The 19184-nt window shown below is 38.8% G+C and overlaps 1 protein-coding gene across 1 annotated transcript in view; it reads left to right on the forward strand.

Moving 5' to 3' along the window:
* Positions 1 to 1514: 1514 nt before the first annotated feature.
* The window catches only part of RGS22 (regulator of G protein signaling 22), a 62279-nt gene continuing 44609 nt past the window's right edge, over positions 1515 to 19184 (forward strand). Inside the window, exons 1-5 of the mRNA XM_068933839.1 lie at positions 1515 to 1578; positions 2228 to 2256; positions 5579 to 5641; positions 14330 to 14551; positions 18345 to 18430. Of these exons, the coding sequence (XP_068789940.1) occupies positions 1554 to 1578; positions 2228 to 2256; positions 5579 to 5641; positions 14330 to 14551; positions 18345 to 18430 (425 nt within the window). The 5' untranslated portion in view covers positions 1515 to 1553. The remainder of the gene's footprint in view (positions 1579 to 2227; positions 2257 to 5578; positions 5642 to 14329; positions 14552 to 18344; positions 18431 to 19184) is intronic.

The raw sequence follows: 19184 nt of genomic DNA on the forward strand, positions 1-19184 counted from the left end.
CCTGCCTCTCTGATATCTGATTTGCTGGTTGCTTGTTTTTCAACAGTCCTCAGTGCCTGGACTGTACACTGCAGTCTAAGCATGTGAACTTGTTCTGTTTTCACTTGATCATGGACTCCAGCAATGGCATGTATGAAGTAAAATCTTTCTGCCCTCCCGAAGCCGAAGAATATGAGTGGAGATACTATATTGTTCTGTGTGGTATGAGAGGGGGTTTAGTTTTTCTATATAGTTTTCTGCTAATGGAAAGCTCTTGGTTCATTTTGGGCACTTCTGGAGTACAGCTGATGGATTAGTCCTCTCAAAGGAGCCCTTTGTGTAACTTGCATACATGGTATCTCATACAGCTTCTGATCTCAATGGGATTTATGCCAAACTACTGAAATCAGTGCAGTTCTGGAAATATGCAGAAATAGAACCTTTGAGGGAACTTCCATGCAGTGAGCATCTGATCCTAGAACTGCTTAAATTATTTAGCTACCAAGTAGTAAATTTTCAGATCCCAGTTATGGAACACCTAAAATCCAGCAAAATCCTCTTAGGGGAGCCTGAATTCCTCCTTTAGGCACAACACTAGCTAGCATGAAAAAGATTATTTTCTTTTTTTGTCCTAGGGTACCCTCCTCTGCCAAGGGTGACGCTAACATTCTGGGAGGCGGTTGTCTTCTGCTTCTCTTAGTATCCTTTCTCCATCCACACAAGTTATTTGTGAACTTCTCAGTATCTGAAGGAACGTGTAGTTGCCTTTGGATTTCTGCTCGGTCAGGGCTCTGGCAGCAGCAGGGAATGGAAGGACCCCTGAGAATGGCTGTCACTAAGGCTGTAGCCTGTGTTGCGGGTGCCTCACAATGGAGCCATTTGTACCTGCTAGGAAACCACTCAGGGATCACCTTAGCCTGGGCCATGCAAAGCTCCTCTTCTGTTCTTGACTGTGATAGGCGTTCTCCAGCGTAGGTAGGACTTACTGCGTCCCTTGGGACCAAGCCTCACAGCGCGCTCACAGATAAAGCATTATTTGACACATGATACAAATCCATTGATCATTAGTCATCTGGTCTGAGCTTTTTAAAGCAAAATCTCATGTGGCTGAAGGGCTTAGCTACTTTGGAGGAAAGTACGACATCGTTTTGGGCTAAGAACTGCGTAGGCTAGTTGAAAGAAGAGTGTTTAATCTCCTTTCTTGCTGCTTATTTCACCTAAGCAAATACCCTCAAACTCCTAGGTCACAGACATCTCTCTTGTGATCGTATCAGCAGTGTGCCTGATATGTGAGTCCACTTCAGAGAGCTTCACATCAGCAGTAGAAAAAGTATTTGCTTATGGCTCAGAAAAGCCCTGTTCGTCCCCTGTGTTGTTTGCAGTGCCATAGCAACCCACGCTTGCTGTGAGCTACATGAGGGAGCCGGGCTGGGCTATTTCAGACTACGAGTCCGGAGCTAGGCCCAGGAATCCTGCAGCTTATATTTCTGGTCCTCAGTCAAGCATTTTGCCTTAGAGAATGAGGTTGTAAACTTGCAGGGATCAGTGGCAGGCCTTGTACGTGTGGATCCAGCATGCAGTCAAAGAGGCTTACCACTGGTGAGTAGCGTTCTTCAAACCGGGCAACGGACTGAACTTGTGTCGGGGGCTCTGACCCTCGTAGTGATTGTTTCATGGCACAGAGACAGTCATGCAAAGGAGAAGGATGTTAAACTGTTAGGCTGAAACTTGCCTGGCAATATTCGTCAATGTGAAGAGAGAACTTTGCTCCCTTTAGAGGCATCCCAAAGCAGGAAATTTTTTTCTGGAGCGAGATTTGGTTATTCAGGAACACCTCCAATTACATCTCTTGGAGTTTTATCATGTGATTCACAGTATTTGCAGCTTGTGGCTCCTGAAGTCTCATGTAAATCTGTGTTTTCATTAAAAACAGCAAGCTTCTAGCCCTTCATTTTGCAAAGCAAAACTGACAAGAAGTTAACTGATGTGTATGTGAAAGTAAATAAAATAATCTAGTTAAATAATACTTTGATATTGAAACCATTCTTGTATTCTTTGACCTTTTTATGCATGGGTCAACATTATTGCATCTTAGATTTTGTTTCCTCAAATTAAGTTATTTTATTTTAGAATCTCCAAGAAGGTTGTCATGCCTTGCTGCCTACTTTATTTCTGTTCAATACTCATAGTATAACAAGCTTAATTGTATTGCTTGAATAACATATAACATTGCATTTTTATTTTTCAGAGCCTCCATGTATAACAGAGGATGTGTTTGTAAGTATGCTTTGTAAGGGTTGATCATTCGTTTTGTCATGCAACTGTAGAGCAAAAAAGCAAAACAAGTCACTGGAAGCTGTTATCTGATTTCTCATTTCTTCCTGCTCTCTAAGTATGGAGTGACTGAGCAATTTGTTACAATTCTCAAACAAAAAGAAAATACTGCAGTTAGTTTCCTGTTTCTTTTTTTTTTTTTCTTCTTTTCTGTGGCAAATAAGGACAGAAATGGAAAGAAAAGTAAAATAGGATGAAGGAAGGAAACAATCAACTGAAAGGTTCAGCATGACAGATTTAACAAGCTTCTCCTTACTTTACCTTCTCTCATAACTCACAGTGGGATCTCCCTGAAGGTTGTCTTCTCATTTGGAAAGCAGATACGTGTACCTATTACCTCATATCAAATGACACTTTAAATTTTGCAACTTAGGTAATGTCTGTCTCTTCCCCATCTTGGACACCTTTGTAGCTGCATATTTTAAAGTATAAATGCATTGCCGTTCCTTTTGGGGGCATCTATATGCTAATGCATTGTAAGTCATAAACAGAATCCACATTGCGTTCAGGTAGAGATAAACAATCTATGTAGTAAATATTTAGCATATAGAAATATGCACATGAGAACATATTTGTAACACTTCTTAACTGCGTATTTACATTGCATTAAACCTTGATTCTGCAGGCCACTTAATACGACTAGACATGTTTGACTACAGGTAGATATTGCTCATGGATATGAAGCTGTCAAACTTCCATACAGGACTGGGGGTTTATATTAACTTTAGCTCAGCTATTTAAAGGCACAGTTTTTGCGAGTGGAGCTGTATTTATCGTTCTGGTGGATGCTGCAATGTAAAATGCAAACCTATCAAAACCATCCCACTACTACCTGTGTTCAGTTTTTCTTTGGGTATCTAATAATATCTATGTGTTTCTGTGCTGGTTCCTTGATAGCAGTAATACGGAAAGAACTATCAAATATTACAGATAAAGTGTTATTAGAGTTGTTTCCACAAAATATATAAGAAAGATTTTTACAATATATCCTTGATAAAAGGATTTTAAAATTCCTTTCAATGTTTAAAGACTGATAGAAATCAGTTGTAGGATGTACCTATTAGTATATAAATTGCATGAAGGCAAAACTGCCAACTGCTTCATGAAGACTGCAGTTTTTGACCTATTTTTAGTGCATTTTGACTTCCATTTGCAATTGTAAGACAGCTTTTTCTAGTCATATTTTGGACTGTGCAGCAGAAAAAATAGCGTGAGAAGGAAAGAAACAAAATGCTTTCTGCCACAAAAATCTAAACTATAATATTGTATATGAAACTCTATAACCTATAATGTGCAAATATGAAAGTGTAGCTATGATTTTAAAATAAAAATAAGACTGACCACAAAAAAAAAATAGAATCCAAGAAAGGTATTTTGTATATAGAAAAATGCAGTAAGTAGCAAAACTTGCATTAATAAGATCATAAACTTTTTATTGATTAATGATTCAGTGTGTTTATATTTCTTGCTGTTATATGGGAGTAAAGAGAATAATATCCTTGGCAAATTAAAAACACATGTTACCTGCATATTCTTAAACAGCTTATACTTCAGCCATCAATAAATGCGTTGTTTTAAATAAGTCATTTGAACCAATAAAATATTTACACATACTGTATATATGGTATAGATGGTCACATCTAACCATCTTCAGACTCAGCGTTATCAGTTTCAAATCTAACTGTGTATGACGCAGAACAAATGTAAAGCAGACTGTAGCTTGTTTCTATTTTTTGTTTTTATGTTAATGGCTTTGTCGGTTGCTGAATTGAGATCTCTGGATCTGATTGATTGTCCAGCGATGTTAGCAGGAGGATTTTCTATTGACTTCAAAATGCTTTGGATTAGATACTTCAGTAAATTCTCCTACTTAAGCTGTACCCTAACATCTTTAGCTCTGTAGTGCTACAGCCGCATTGGACCATGGGCCTGATATCCAAATAAAGCATGAGCTCTGTAATGCTGAGAGCCTTGCTTTAAATGATGTCAGCTCTTTCTAGGAAAGAGCCTGAGCTAACTTGCTTGTCCTGTGTCTTAGCAGTAACCACAAGTGCTGAGAAATAAAATTTGGCAGACTAAGGCTGGACAAACGCTGTCAGGGCTGGTTCTGGCCTGCTATGCTGCAGACAGGTGCCTTCCTGAGTCCACAGTAATAGTAGCTCATGGTTTCTTCCTTATCTAAATGCAAGCTGAGTCTTAGTTTAAATTAGTTTAGACACTGTTGAAAGCAGATCAAGATACTGCCTGCCTACCAGTGATACTACTTACACTCCGTATAACCTCTTTTTAAACATTATTCCTCACTGGCACATTTGAATCCAATGAACTTGAGAGAGAGAAAAAAGATTTGTGTCATAAGACCTTTGTAGATATCAGTAAATAGATTTGACTTAGGTGCATTCTCCTTGCTTTGCAAGACAGAAATAATAGAACACTTAAGAAACTGAAACTATTAAAGCCATACAGAACTCTCCATCATGCTAGCAACAGATCTCTAAAGGCCAATGGACTAACGTTCTACTTCTGCCTTCTGTTGAATTGAAATGTTGGGGTTAGTATTTTGGGCAGTAGAAGTAAGATGGGGTTCTGCATTTATTGCTTTGTCAAGAGCAAAAAAGAACTTGTATTTTGCTCATAATTTTTGAGTGGGGTATTTAAACGTAGAGGTCATAAGGACACAAAAAATCTGCAAATGCAGCATTGACTTATAATTAAGTCAACAGGAAACCTCCCAGCTCTGTCAGACTCCGAGTATGGCATGCACTGCTTGCTTGGTGAGCCAATCTGTAGACTGATGAACTCCCTTTTATTTCCCAAACGTTCCCCAAAACATCCCTAGGCAGCAGTGTTGGAGAAGAAGCAGGCTCTGCTGAATGCTTGTATGCCCCTCATTTCCAGATGGCAGAGAGAAAGTTATAATTTGGAGAATCTCAAGGCTATTTGCTTGTGCACATCTTTTCAAAAGTAAGCGTGCAGATTTACAGCATTTAGAAGCTGTTTGGTTTATGAAGGCTTTATCTGTACATTTATTGGAAAAAGATCTACCTTCATGTGTGTTTTTTACGTTGCTAAGAACCTCAGTACTCTGCAATGGCTAGAACATAACAAGAGAGCAACGATTATATTCTCAACAGTGAAAATATCTTTTTGCAAAAGTTTACATGTCCTACCTTATGGGAAAATCATTGTTTTGGGTGACAGTGTGTTCAAAACACGTTAGCGCAGATTAGTATAAGCCTTGCTTTATGGTTTTGTGTCTCCATAGGAAGACTACTTAGCCACAGATGATATGCTTGTAGACTACTTTAATGAATTTTTGAGTCTTCCGGTAAGTACCTTACAGAAATCTCTTCCAAAACACAAGAAACGCCTCACTAGGACTAGTAGTAAGTTAATCGATCTTAGAATAATTTGTCTTTTGCCACTGGGAAGTTCAAATGGCTTTTACAATATTTCTATATTTTAATGGTAACAACTTTTACTCTTCAATGTCTTTATCAGCATCTGGAGATATAATGCAGTACCTGGACTTCTGGGGATAGATTTTCTCTTGCTTCATGTAAATTTACATATTTAACCGATAGTACACCAAAATAATATGGACGAGAAATGAAAAAGACATGTGAATACTTACGTAAAACATATGACGAGTCCACTTCTATTCCTCTTTCACAACATGGTAAAGTGACAAACGTTGGTCCTTTTACATTCTTCTGGCAATGAACACAGCGGTGGATTAACATTTTAGCTCAGGAGCCAAAATACATTTTTCTTCATGATCCTTCATGTGAAGGCTTCAAAAGGTTGGTAGTTTCCCTCCTTTTCCCCTCCCATCCGCACCTGGAAGGATGCGGCCTTACATTGTATTCTGTGTCCCGATCCAGTTACAGTAGATCACTATGCCCAATGCCCTACATACAGCCAGCTGCCCTATATTTTGCTCCTTTTCCCTATTGAATACCCTGCCTCCCCACACCAGTATATGAGCCACATATACTGTCCTGCTCCCTCAACATGGCAACTTCACCCAACTTCTTCGTAGTAGTGTAGTCCCTAACTATCCCCGTCCTCTCCATCCCCACGTATCACACCCATATTCCACTGCACGGTGGCACAGCCTTCTTTCTACAGTGTCACTCACAGCTCCCATGGGGCCTCCCAGCCTATCTGCCCCCAAACTCCCTCACAGCCTCTCCCCCTCCAAATATACCAGAGACAAGCATGCTGTGCTGTGGCAACATATGCGCGTTTTCATTACTTGCCTGCTGGGATACACCACCAGCATTGGGAAGGGGCAGAAATTAATATTCATGATGTGGGATATTTCTTGCTGCACGTTGGACCTCCAACTGTGGTGTGGCTACTATTGGAATAACTTCAGTTATGATTCAGGTTTACCACTTGCATCTAGACTTGGAAGTGTTCTCTAAACCACATCAAAGATTTGTCTGAAAGTAAATATAATGGGAGATATGCCTAAGACTGGCAGAACTGGGTCCTCTATGCCAATTTTTCATCTTAAAAGAGGATATGGAAGTATTAGAACAACTATATCAGAATGTGAATTTTGTGCACAGCAGTGATGCTGACTTGTCCCAGAAGCTCAGTCTTTATACACCGTCACCTTCCTGCAAGGTTCCTAAGAGTACTTTTTACAGATAGGAGTGTTTTGGTTTTCTCTGTTTCTCTCTCTGCCTTTTTTTTTCTTTTTGGTAGCTGCTTTAAGATGCTTATCTAAATCCAACCCAAATTACATAGTCTTTAAAACCTGGGCATCCTTTCGAGAAAACTGGACTATTTTAGGAGGTAGCAAGGTTTATCTTCCATAAGCCAGATTGCTCTTAACGCAGGAATACCATCCTCCGCCCCCTCCTTCGCTTATTTGGAAGCTATGCTTCAAGTTTTCCCCAAATCATAGCGGATGGAGTGGGGGAAAAAAGTTTAGCCTGCTTATCCAATGCCTTGGATATGCATTGATATGATTTCAGGACATCTATTAGAGGCCAAAATTCTCTGTGGCCTCACAGGGCTCCTAGGCCCAGAGCACTGGCTCAGTTCAGCAGCTCTGAAATGCAGCAACTGCCCAGGCACTTATTACTGCTCTCAAAGCTTGCAGAAAAGAATTCATATGGTCAGTTCTGAGTAAACACTGTTTTATACTGGTAATCTTGGTAGCTTTCTAAGATGACCTATGGTATCTCTTTGTATTTTTATATATTTTAATGGAAACAGGCTATCTTCTATTAGATATCTTTATTTGTAATGTTTTCATAATTGTTTTTATTTTCCTTTTATTTTTTCCTGACGATTTATCCTTTCCAGGATTAACTTCTATTAATACCTTGAGTTCTGTGGTTTGACTATTTTATATTCCCAATTTCCCTCCTCTTCTCAGAACACTTCTGTTAAACGCTGCATTGAAAATTCCATTGCTTTATTCTTGTTGTGCTTATGTGCTGTTGCCTAGAAACTGTATTACCCAGGTGTGTTAGTAGTTAGGCAACAAGTTAAACTGAAAATATTGTGTGACTTGATACAAGTAATCAGTGGTAGTGTATGCTTATTTTAAGAGACTGTCTCTGTATTGATTTATAATGCACCACTAGTGTATGGAAAATTATACCACTGGGGACTTTCTATAGCAGCAGAAAAAAAGATTACTTTGGTTTACAATATATCCTTTAAGCTATCATGTTATTACAATAACATTCAGTACAATCTGACATGAATATCTATGTACTCCACAGAGGTGCTTGCTCTAATGAAGGATAGATTGTTAGGAAAATATTTCTGGAAGATGAAATAATACCAAAAAGCCAACCAACCAACCAAGCAAACATGAGGATGCTTGTTGCCAGTAGTACAGTGATTTGACAGTAGCAGAAAACAATTACATAATGTACAAGTTACACCTTCCCGAGTAACCAATCTAAATGCCTTACTGATTAACTAACCTAAAATGGAAGATTTAAGATAGAAACATTGGTGTAGATACATTTCCATTTCTACCTGGCCAGGGATCCCTAGAATTTGAATCAGTAGTCCATGTGTTTAAAATATATCTGTGTTTACCCAGGAATGAAAATTCAGACTATCAGAAATCTCCAATCAGCTCAGTGTCAGAGGCTTCAGTGAGACAGTGCCGTGATGTCAACGTGTTTGTGCTGCACTCTACAAGCTACTCCCTGTTCCTTCTGCTCTATGCCACTGCCCTCACCTTCATTTTCAAACTACCAGTGGACTGGGTCCTCCCCGCAACACATTCTTCCTCTTTGTGACTTACTTGAAGAGTCGCACTAAGGTCAAAGAGCTAACTGTACCTTGGTTGAAGTGCACTAGGGAGATGGCATTCTTGGTGGCAAGGCCCTGGCTATGGGTTTCCCTTGCAGCAGAAAGCTGGCCACAATATTATCAACTTAGATCTGAAGACCTACTTTTTTTTCGAAAGTCTTTCCCCTATAAAAGCTCTCAGCTTATTAAAGAAAAAAAAAAAAGGACAAGCAATTATTTTATCCCTTTTATTACATTAAAATCAAACATACTCTCCTTTCCTTGCTTAACAGCACAAAGAGATGTATTAATAGTGCTCCACAGAAAGAAGAGGGAATACACTGTAGGTAGATTGCTTAATATAATTTTCACGCTAGTAGAAACTACAGTGGTGGGATTAGAATGAGTATCATGGTACATTGATCTAAGAGGAAGTATTTGGGCCAGTTTGCAGGTAACACTTTTCACTTCAGGATGACTTCAGGAGACTGTGCTCTGGGATTTGACCCAGGGTGATGATTCTGAAAAAGATTATAGCATGAGATAAAAAACAAGGTTTGCGCCAATTGGCCTTTCTGAAAATGGAATGGGCCTGAAAACCTGGTGGCATCAAGAGTAAAATCAGATCTGAATGCTATGCTATGAATAACAGATGATCCACTCGGCTACATAGTTCAAGCCCTTCTCTGTTTTGAAGATGCCTCTGAGTTATTCCTCTAGGCGCTAACACATGCTCATTAGTTCCCTGTTGGTTTTCCACGTGCGTGTGGAGAGGTTGCAGGTGCCATTACAATTGCCCCTCAAAAGGCTTTTGCATCAGTGAGGTCCTAACTGCACGTTATGTTCGTAGAGCCTAATCCGGGACTAAAACTTGCTTGATATCTTTGGCGTTCAAGAAACCAAAAGAAGCTATCCTGACTTATTTCCCTACTGATAGTGCATTTACTGTTGAAATGCACTAATCAGATTGTGGTGTTTGGTTGTGACTTGTGCCTTATGCATCAACAGAAGGGAAATCCTGGACGCGCTGAAGTCAGTGGGAGATTTGCCATCGACCTTGTGCAGTCTGAATTTCCCAGGCACTTCCTAGAGCTGCTCAAATTCTTTTCTGGTCTGGATTTTCACTGACATTTATTTATGATATACACATACCCGTCTTAAGGAAGTTTTGGCAAAACTCCTGGATGAGGTCTCTATTCATTCCCACCCTTTCAGGGCCTTAACCTAAAAGACGGCCAAGCTGTGGTCATTCTGTTTCTCTTGGGATCAAACTACATTACTTGGGGTGGGATGTGGGGAGCATATTTACACATTTGTTAAGTATATCTGAAGTTAAGTATATCTGAAAACTGTTAAGACAGGGAACAGTGAGATTTATATGTCTGATATCCTGGCAACGTGGTGACGGATGCTGTTTTGGTTTCTGTTTTGGGAAGACTGAAAGAAATTTGCCTTCAGTAGTAATACAGTAAATTGTATTATTTTAGGTTTCAGGGTTATGTATTCTATTTATTCTTCAGCTGAGACTATATTCAATGTGCATTTGACAGCTGAGAAATTTCTTTGCTGTCAAAAATGTATATGGAATTGTTATTTATTTAGTATAATTGCTATACCACAGTGTGAAAAGAGCTTTTTTGTCTTTTGCCCCACGATTTTTCTGAAGCTGAGAGGACTACACTGAATTAAACATTTAGAAATCCACTGGTCATGTTAGAGTCAAGGGGAGAGTTGCCTGTGAGCGATACAGTTTGCAAAATCTGTAGATTTCCTGTTTGTTGGTAATCTCAAATCCTTGTTGATCCTATTATCAATTATTGTGCTAAATTGATAATGTATGAGTCCTAAGCTTCATGGCCAAAGCTTTGGCCCTCCTGCCAAAACTGAGTTTATTTTAACCTCTTGGGGTATAATTTGGCTCTAGAATTTTTCTCTCTGTCTTTGAAGGGTCAGAAATTGGCCCAAATTAGAGACAGAATGTAGGGAAGAATGCACTGATACTCCCAATGTTTGGTTAGTGTAGTTTGCTTATATGTTAAAGTTAAAGCACTTGCCAAATTTAGGGTAAGAAAGGCATTTCCTGCTATATTAGATTGGCAGGAATATTTTTCCCCTTCTTTTGTAGCATAGGCTGTTGTGCTCTCCTTAACACAAGTGGGCATCTTCACTGAAGAGATTCCTTGTTGTTGCAATGACCTAAAATATTGGTGGTGCCATAAACCTTTCCCATGCTGCTCTTGTGAAACATTATAGGATTTTATGGCACTTGGCTTCTGTGGGAAAGGTTTTAAATTTGCTACAGGGTATTGAGCAGTTTTTTGTGGCTTGTAATGTGTGGGAATGGTTAGATTTGGTGTTCTGTTCCAAAGTTTTTTCACATACTGAGAGGGAAAAGGATTGACTGAGCCTCTCTGTGCTGTACTGTAGCTGGGAAAATGTTTTCTACAAGAAATAAAGATGATTTTTTTGGGTGTTCCTGTTTGATTTTTATCATAACATTATCATTTTCATTTTTGTGGTGGGGATGAGTGAAGGTCAGGACTTACCTCTTCTTTTTTTATGCCTATAAAAACATTCTAATCTATCATTCTAGTTTTCTTAAGCAAGCAAGTGAAATATGCTTCCTCAGAAAAGTTTTAACTCTTTTCAAATGCTTTCATATGAGAGTTGGTTGAAATGTTCTCTCTGGTAGAATATGGGGTTTGTACAGAAGCATAGAGCACTCAGGCTGAAAGGGACTTAGGGATGTCAGAAGTTCAGCCTCCTGTCGAAAGCAGGGTCAGCACTCAGTTCAGCCCCGGCTGCCTTTGGCTTTGTCCGGTCCAGTCTTGAAGACTTCCAGCAACAGAGATTCCACAGTCTCTCTGGACAGTCTGTTCCAGTGCCTAATTATTCCCACAGTGAATTTTTTTCCCTTACATCTATACTTCTCTGTTTCAGTGCATGACCATTGTCTCTTGTTTTCCTGCCATGCACTGCTGATAGTGCACTGGCTCTACCTTGTCAGTGACCTCCTTGTAAGTACGGCGGGCTGCTGTTAACTCCCTCCAAAGGTGTCTCCTCTTCCAGCTAAAGAAGCCCTGTTAGCTGTGCCTCTCCTGCTGAGCAAGTCCTTCAGTCCCTGACCATCTCAGTGGTCCTCCGCTGAGCTCACTCAAGTTTACCAAGATCCTTCTTGTACTTTGGGCTCAAAACTGAATGCAGTATTCCAGATACAGTCTTACTAGTGTCCAGGGCACTTCCCTTGATCTACAGGCTACTCTCTTGCTGATACAGGACAGCATGCCTGTCTCTTGATGTTCCTGGGGGCAGGAAACTACACCTTGGATGAATGCAGCTGTTTTGGTAAAATATGTAGTTTATAAAGGCTTAATCCTTTTATCTCATCGGTGTATGTTCTTTTATTCCAATAGTAAATGTATCTTATAAAAGATTTGTGGTCAGACACCCAAAATAGCAATACAATTTACATTTTAAAAGTTGTCATTGGCATCTGTTTCACTACATTAAAGTTGCCAGATGTTTTCTGTTCAGTTAATTAGAATGCATATTGAAAAACCTAGAACTAGAGTAAGTTACAAGGGATTGAGTAAAAGTAGATATGCGTGATATATTAATGTTGTCTTTGGTTAGTTTTCAATTTGAATACCATAGAACTAAAATAATCTGGTCATGTCTATTCAAGTAACCCTAGATTATGGAATTTGCATGCCTTGTTTACTTTTTTTTCTGTAAGCAAGACCATTTGAAATCCTGAGAGACTGAAGCACCTTGTTTCTCATTGTATTTTCTTCTGTATCCTTTTGAAAAATGCAAAAAATTAAACAATGCAAAATATATTTGGAGATTAGTAAGGTTGCGCAGTTAGCTGCTTAAAAGCTATGAGGAGCCCAAATTAGGTTTGAAAGTAAACAAAATGTACACATAATAAATCAGGAGGAGGTCTGTATGAAGTATAGGGAAATCTATAGCACATAAAAGCCTCTTTAAAACACCGTTCAGTATCTCTAGAGAAAAGGCACTAACACGGCAAGGTACCCTGGAGGGAATTAATGTCAAAAAAGGCACAAAGCATCAGAGAACAAAAAACAGCACATGATTTTTCTAGTGAAATTAGGTAACTAAACAGATTAATGCAATTCAGTACATGGCACTGACCAGTGACAGCCTGATGTCCCAAGCATTAATCATATGCTTAAAGCCCTCCCAATGCCACATGCTTTGCCAGGCTGAGCCTCTGCAGTGACACTATGGGACAAAGTTGGGAATGTTGCTGCCACATGTTGCCGCCGCGTTGTTTGGTTCTGGTCATTGCTCTGTATGACATTGGTCAGCCAGGGGACTTCAAACAGAAGCAACAAAATAGCTGACACCAAGATGATCACTTTGGACTTACATTGGTATAAAATAGGGTCAAAATGGCCTACAATGTACTTTGATATATGTAGCATGTATTCAACATATGTAGTATGTATACGAAGTATGTCTGTGTGTTTATATGCATATCTAAATATAGACATGCTTCTATATACATACTGTAATATATGAAAAAAATCAATTGAATGAAAAATACAGTGTCTGAAAAAACAAAATATTATTAAGTGCAGGGGAATGACAATTTTACAAATACCAGGTGGGAGCCTGTCTGAAATGAAGCGAAAAAGAGTTTTGGCACTGGGACTGAATATGGCCAGGGTTTCACACTCCTCTTTTTTTTTCAGTTCTTCTTAAATACAACATTCCTTCATGTCCTCCTGCTCAGTACAGAGATGCTTATATCCTCTGATTTTATATAACCTCATTTTCATAAATGACTTGAGTATCCTCCAAGATTTTTGTAAAATCCATCCATATTTCCCCCCTTCATTTCAAGTAAAAGAGAATTTGAAAGATAGAAGTATGACAGTCTTTCAGAAGAAAAGGCAGGGGAATATCTAATACCAGAACTCAAAAGGTGAATGATGGCTGTGCTCTGTTTTCATATATACACATGCAGTGGGGTTTTGAGGGGGAGGGGAGGGTGGGAAGGAGTTGACAAAAGTTGCAATTACATAGCCAAGGTTGCAGTTTGGTCTACCTTGTGTATTATATGGTATGTTAGTGAGCTGGTGGTGTAGAGTAAAACTTATATTACGCCATGGCTTTTGGTATGTGTATACAAATAACAATATGAGGAAAAACCTTTCCTATATATGCTGCAAAACCAAAATGACACATTCATCAAAATAATGGAATGGGAATCTCCAGAATCATTCTTTTCAAGTGCATCTTACATTTAAAAAGTCTGCTTCATTATTAATCTTTTCAGGCCTTGATTGTTTGTGGTAGTGAATGAGGTACTAACACCGGAGATCTGAGATTCTGTATGTAGTCTCCTGCAGAACACTTGCAGAAGTCACTGTGGATTATGTATTCCAGGCATTTATAGTACTGGATCTATTATTTGCATGTGGAAAAGAATGGTCTGAATGTATGTTCTAGAATGATTTAAATTCTTGGCAATTAAGCATAGCTGAGACAAAGAATAAGAATGCATTGGAAAGCTCTACAGTGAGGAGAGTACAGAACAAGAATACAGGAAAACTACTACTTTACTGTCGAACACAAACTGCAGAGTGGAGGAGAAGGAAGCCTTATCATACCAACTCCGATTCTGCAGGATGCTTCTGTACTATAAAAAGTAACTTTCTTAAATGAAAGATTTCATTTATTACAGTGTTATAAACTCTCCAAACCTCTTTTGTAGACTTTTGCCCAGCCAGTTAAGTTTAATTCTGATTTTGGGGTTTTTGAAGTAGTTAATGATGCCCCACAACGCCTGGAAAGCCAACTGAAAAAAATTCTGCACGATCAGAAACCTCCAAACCCCATTTATGATGTTATAAGGAAAGCAAAGAATGATGGGCAGCTTTCCAAAAAGAGCAGCGCTTCTCCAGCCTTCGGTATTGATCCAAGCTACAACACTATGGTAAGCATCTTATAGCACTGAGTTTATATTTAGATCTTAGTGTAGAGATACTGGCAGTAGTTATTGTTGTGTTTGGCTTGTTAGCTTGGGAAAAATGTTAATTTATGTTAGAAAAACATAATGACGGGCCAAATTATGCCCTGCAACGCACATGTGTCTACCAGACAAGTGAATGGAATTACACATGTACATCCTGTAGCACAAAATTTTGAAGGTTCTGTAGGGCAGGATTCAGTTGTGTGGTCTGAATGCTTTTTAATATTAAAAGAAAAAATATTATGACAACAGTTACTTTACTAGTGATCCCTGGAATGTGCAAATTGACTGAAACTAATGCATCTCAGTCTTTCCTTATTAATTAATTTCCTTGTGTGGCTATGAGCTCATCTGTGGTCTGGCAACACATAAGTCTCTCTTCCATTAATACCCAAAGGATTTACATGGTTAGCATCAGCTGAAATGGCCAGTAAAAATAACCTTTGGCAACGAGAAAGCTAAATTAATGAAGAGATAGGTTGGAACTTAGAAGAAAGTTCTTGTTTTAGCTTTGCTTGGCCACTATCAATTTTGATGTTCTCACCTGTTTGCTCTCAAGGCTTTCTTCAGCATTGGATTAGTCCTGGGGGTCTACCTTTAGACAATAGCTTTGGAAGAAAAAAACAAATTTCACTGGAATATTTCATGTATTCCTTTTCTGCTTAATTTGCATTGGTGTGACTGATGTGAATTCATTTCATTTCACTCAAGGCCAGTCTAAGTTCTTGCTACATTTTAAGAGGAGGCTGCTTTAAATTATATCATAGCTGGAAAGCTGATAGAATGTCAGGGAGTTATAACTGACTGCTTCTTTGCTCAGTATAAGCTTAATGATTTTCAGAAAAGAAAACACAGTGTTGAGAGAGGTCAAAAGGCAATGACATTTAGCAGACTGATGGTAACGGGAGACTGAAACTATCCACCTATAGTATAGTACAAATGGTGCAAAAGGACAAGGCTCACAGGCATTTCTACCATGTTAAGCAATTATTTTCTCAGAGCACTGCTTGAGAGCGCAAAACCTGAAAGGCTGTTCTTGATTTCTTATTTGAACTCAGGATTTAACTGAAGGAATGTTGTGCGCTTGTGCAAAAGTGGTTAAGACTGCTCTTTGGGATGACCTCACATCATTGCAACTGTGGACAGCCTTTCTCGACAAATTCAAAGCCACCACTTTGCCTTCACTATTGCTTATGTCTTTCATGTGGATTGAATCAAAGGGGTCCTGTATTATTTTAGAATGCGTTTCCTTCTCTAGGGGATTTTCCAGAGATGGGAAGCATTATGGCCTTTGTGAAGAACACTATGCCTCTGTACGCTTTCTTTTCCCTTTTAGGGGAAGGGAGATGTTTTTCCATGTTTTTGCCTGCTTTACTGAACAGGTAATTGGGATGCCTCATTAAATTCAACTTGGCATCTCAAGGCTGAGCTGGAGCAAAATGGCCTACAAAACAGCATGCCAAAAATCAGTACTGCAGCTACATAATGTGAAAGAAGACAGCTTCTTCATTCATCGTACCTCACTGTTACTGAACCAGAAGAAGAGATCCCAGACCAATTGCATGATGTAGTTCAGTTCAATCAAGTGGGATTTGATCTTTCAGGTTTGAAGTGATGTTGCCTCCTTTGCTGTAACTGCTTATATCTTTGCTTGTTTCACACTGACTGAAGAGATTGACAGTTGCTTTGAATATTACATTTCTACAAAAAGTCAGCTTGAGTGGCCGTGACTGGCAGATTGGTGATGATAATGAGCTGTGACCTGACAGTCTCAATATGCCTTCCAGGCTGAAGTTTGAATTTAAACATACCTAGCCTGAGAAATACGTGGGATCGTATTTTCCTCTATATTTAACTTCCCTCTCAAACTGTTACAAATTTACAGATAAGCAAAAAGTCTATGTGCCTGTGCATGCACCCTTTCAAATTATAGATATGGAAGCAAGTATCTTCTTGTCACTAGTCAAAATCATCTTGGGGGAAACTATACTAAGAAAAAAGCTATGCAGGTTTGGGTAGGACCAGTCACTAGCGTGGAAAGAAACTGGCTGGCATCTCACATATCTTACTTCAGAGAAACCCCAGTTTAGCAAAGCACTTAGGTGCTTCAATCAAATGAAGTTAAACACATGCTTAAGCTTAAACACGTGCTAAAAGCTTTGTTGGATTGGGTCCCAGCAAGGCTGACTGGGTAAGGAAGCTAACCAAGGTAACAAAACCCATCAGATAGATTAAATGCAGCACTTCTTCTCTGGGGAAGAGGAAAGAGTTGAGGTTCTTTCCTGCTGATAGCATATATGATTTTGTGTACCAGCCATGTGCAGACGGGGGACATGTTATGAATCACTTAGATAAAAAACTGGGCTGTGAGTCAATAAGTGCATAAATATTAAATGCAGACTGATTGGCCAAAATAAAGAGACAATTTTCTGTATTTCCAAAAAGCTTGTCAGTTACCAAAAGGAGGCATACACTCTGCGGTTGGGAGTAATTAGTCTCCATCTCCACAAATTACATTGTATGAGCCACAGCCAACATAAGCTTTCTATATTTTGAAATATTTTCTTCTTTCTAAATGAAACCACCCACTTTCTAAGTAATTTGGATTTATTAATCCCCTACAGATATCTGTGAAGCAGAAATTACCCTCATCCCTAACGAAATATTAGATCATGGAAAGAAAATGTAAAACCTTATCTATGTGAACTGATTGTTTGATATAGCAAGTAGCAAAAATATCAGTATTTCCACCCCTGTCCACACTTCACTTGTTTTTGTGGAGAAGTGGAGTTTCCACATTCTTTCTAATCATCATTTTCCCCTTCACTAGAAGGAAAAATGCATCAGATAAATAGAATAGGTCATCTCCTTAGCGTGTAAAAAGTGCACTCTTTAAAAAAAAGTAGCGTGCTGTGTGTTAGTCTCTTTTTCTAATAGAACCAGCTGTGGTTCACTGTGGCGCATATTCAGAAAACTTGCTCTCTGTGCACGACCAACCCTAGGCCTAGTTTTTCAGTGAGCTGGCTCTGCGTAGCTTGCTGCTCAACGCCTCCCTTCACCCTGCAAATCACCCTTTGGAGGTACCCAGGCTGCTGCTTTGACCAGCCTCAGAGACTTAGACAGCTGAAAGGGCTTCTACTGTGGGCCTAATTCTACTCTCACTTAGGTTTCCATTAAAAGAGTTAATGTGTGCTGTGCAATTATGCAATGTTCCAGCATAAACTGGAAAATGTGATAACTGATCGGCTTTTTGTTTGTTGATTTTTTTTCTAATATTCACAGATATTCCATTTTGGGAGCATAAGCTAAGCTGAGGTTTCCTTGTTCCTCAAGCTACTGAGGAAAAACCGAAAAGCGGTTATTTATAAAACATGTGATATAGTCAGAAAAATTAGCAGTTTCCTACTGCAGAAAATTTGTCAGCATCTGTCATTTAATTTACATTTAGGATTGTACAGTAAAGGCAGGATTCTTGCATGCATTAGTTCTGAACAGAAACCACCCATGATTTGTTAAAATAGTTGTACTCACATAGGTGAAATCAGATTTAGACCTTCTCAGCTGTTATAGGAAAGTAAATTAACCGACTTATTCTGGCATGGCTAGGGCTAAACTAGATGACAAAGCTAATATTCATTGTATATTTGTTTTTCCGAGACAGTGGTTCTGTAGGAGGGGGATGGAGAGAATCAGTTACCTGGTAGAAAATACAAGAAAGTCAAAATTATGCAAATCTTTGGCATTTATTTTTTAATAGCGCCTTCATCGAGAACAAGCAATTCAGTGGATTAAGAAAGAAAGACTTCCAGCATTTCTAGAAAGTGATTGTTACTTTGAATACAGGTATTGCAATCTTTTATGCTGTCTCTCAGTTTTAAATGTTTAAATTTATCATCTCCTCTGCCTAATTCATTTTGACAGTAACCTTAAGATATTTCTTCATGCCTCTTTATCCTGTTTAATTTTAGCATTTTAGTGACCTGGATAAGTTAAAATCAGTGACATTTTTCATTTCTCATTCTGTAATTTTCCTTGACCATGAATTGTCATATACAATTGTACTATATTACAGCGCTACAGAGTAGAAGCTGTGCTTATCTATTTCTGAATCTCTGCTCCGCAGAGATACCATGGTGCTTGTGTCTCTCTATAATCAAATAATAGGCCATATTAAAGTAAAAGATGCAAGTCTATGAAAACTATTTAGAAGAGACAGACAGTCTTTCTTATTTTAATTATTGTTTTGTATCTTTGGGCCTGCTGTTAGACTTCCTTTTGCAAGGTTCTCCACCAAATGCCGTGGCATAGTCGCATGATTTGCAGTTTTACTGCAAGATGTTCAGGAGGTTTAGTCTGTTTTTTGGAAGGATTTATGTCTACATCCCTTAAGGCCGCATGAAACACTAACAAATTTGATCTGCTATAGCTAAGTATTTTCTTATTTGAACAAGACAGACTTACATAAAACTAACTTTAAGCTTGTGCTTAATTTCCATTGACATCAGTGTTTTAAGCTGCTTTCCTGAATTAGGTTCAGAATAGGCTGAGATGAAAAAAAGGGAACTTGTGTTTAAGGAACAGGTAAAGCTGTCCTAAC

This window comes from Struthio camelus, chromosome 2, assembly GCF_040807025.1.
Source record: "Struthio camelus isolate bStrCam1 chromosome 2, bStrCam1.hap1, whole genome shotgun sequence".
NCBI classification, from domain to species: domain Eukaryota; kingdom Metazoa; phylum Chordata; class Aves; order Struthioniformes; family Struthionidae; genus Struthio; species Struthio camelus.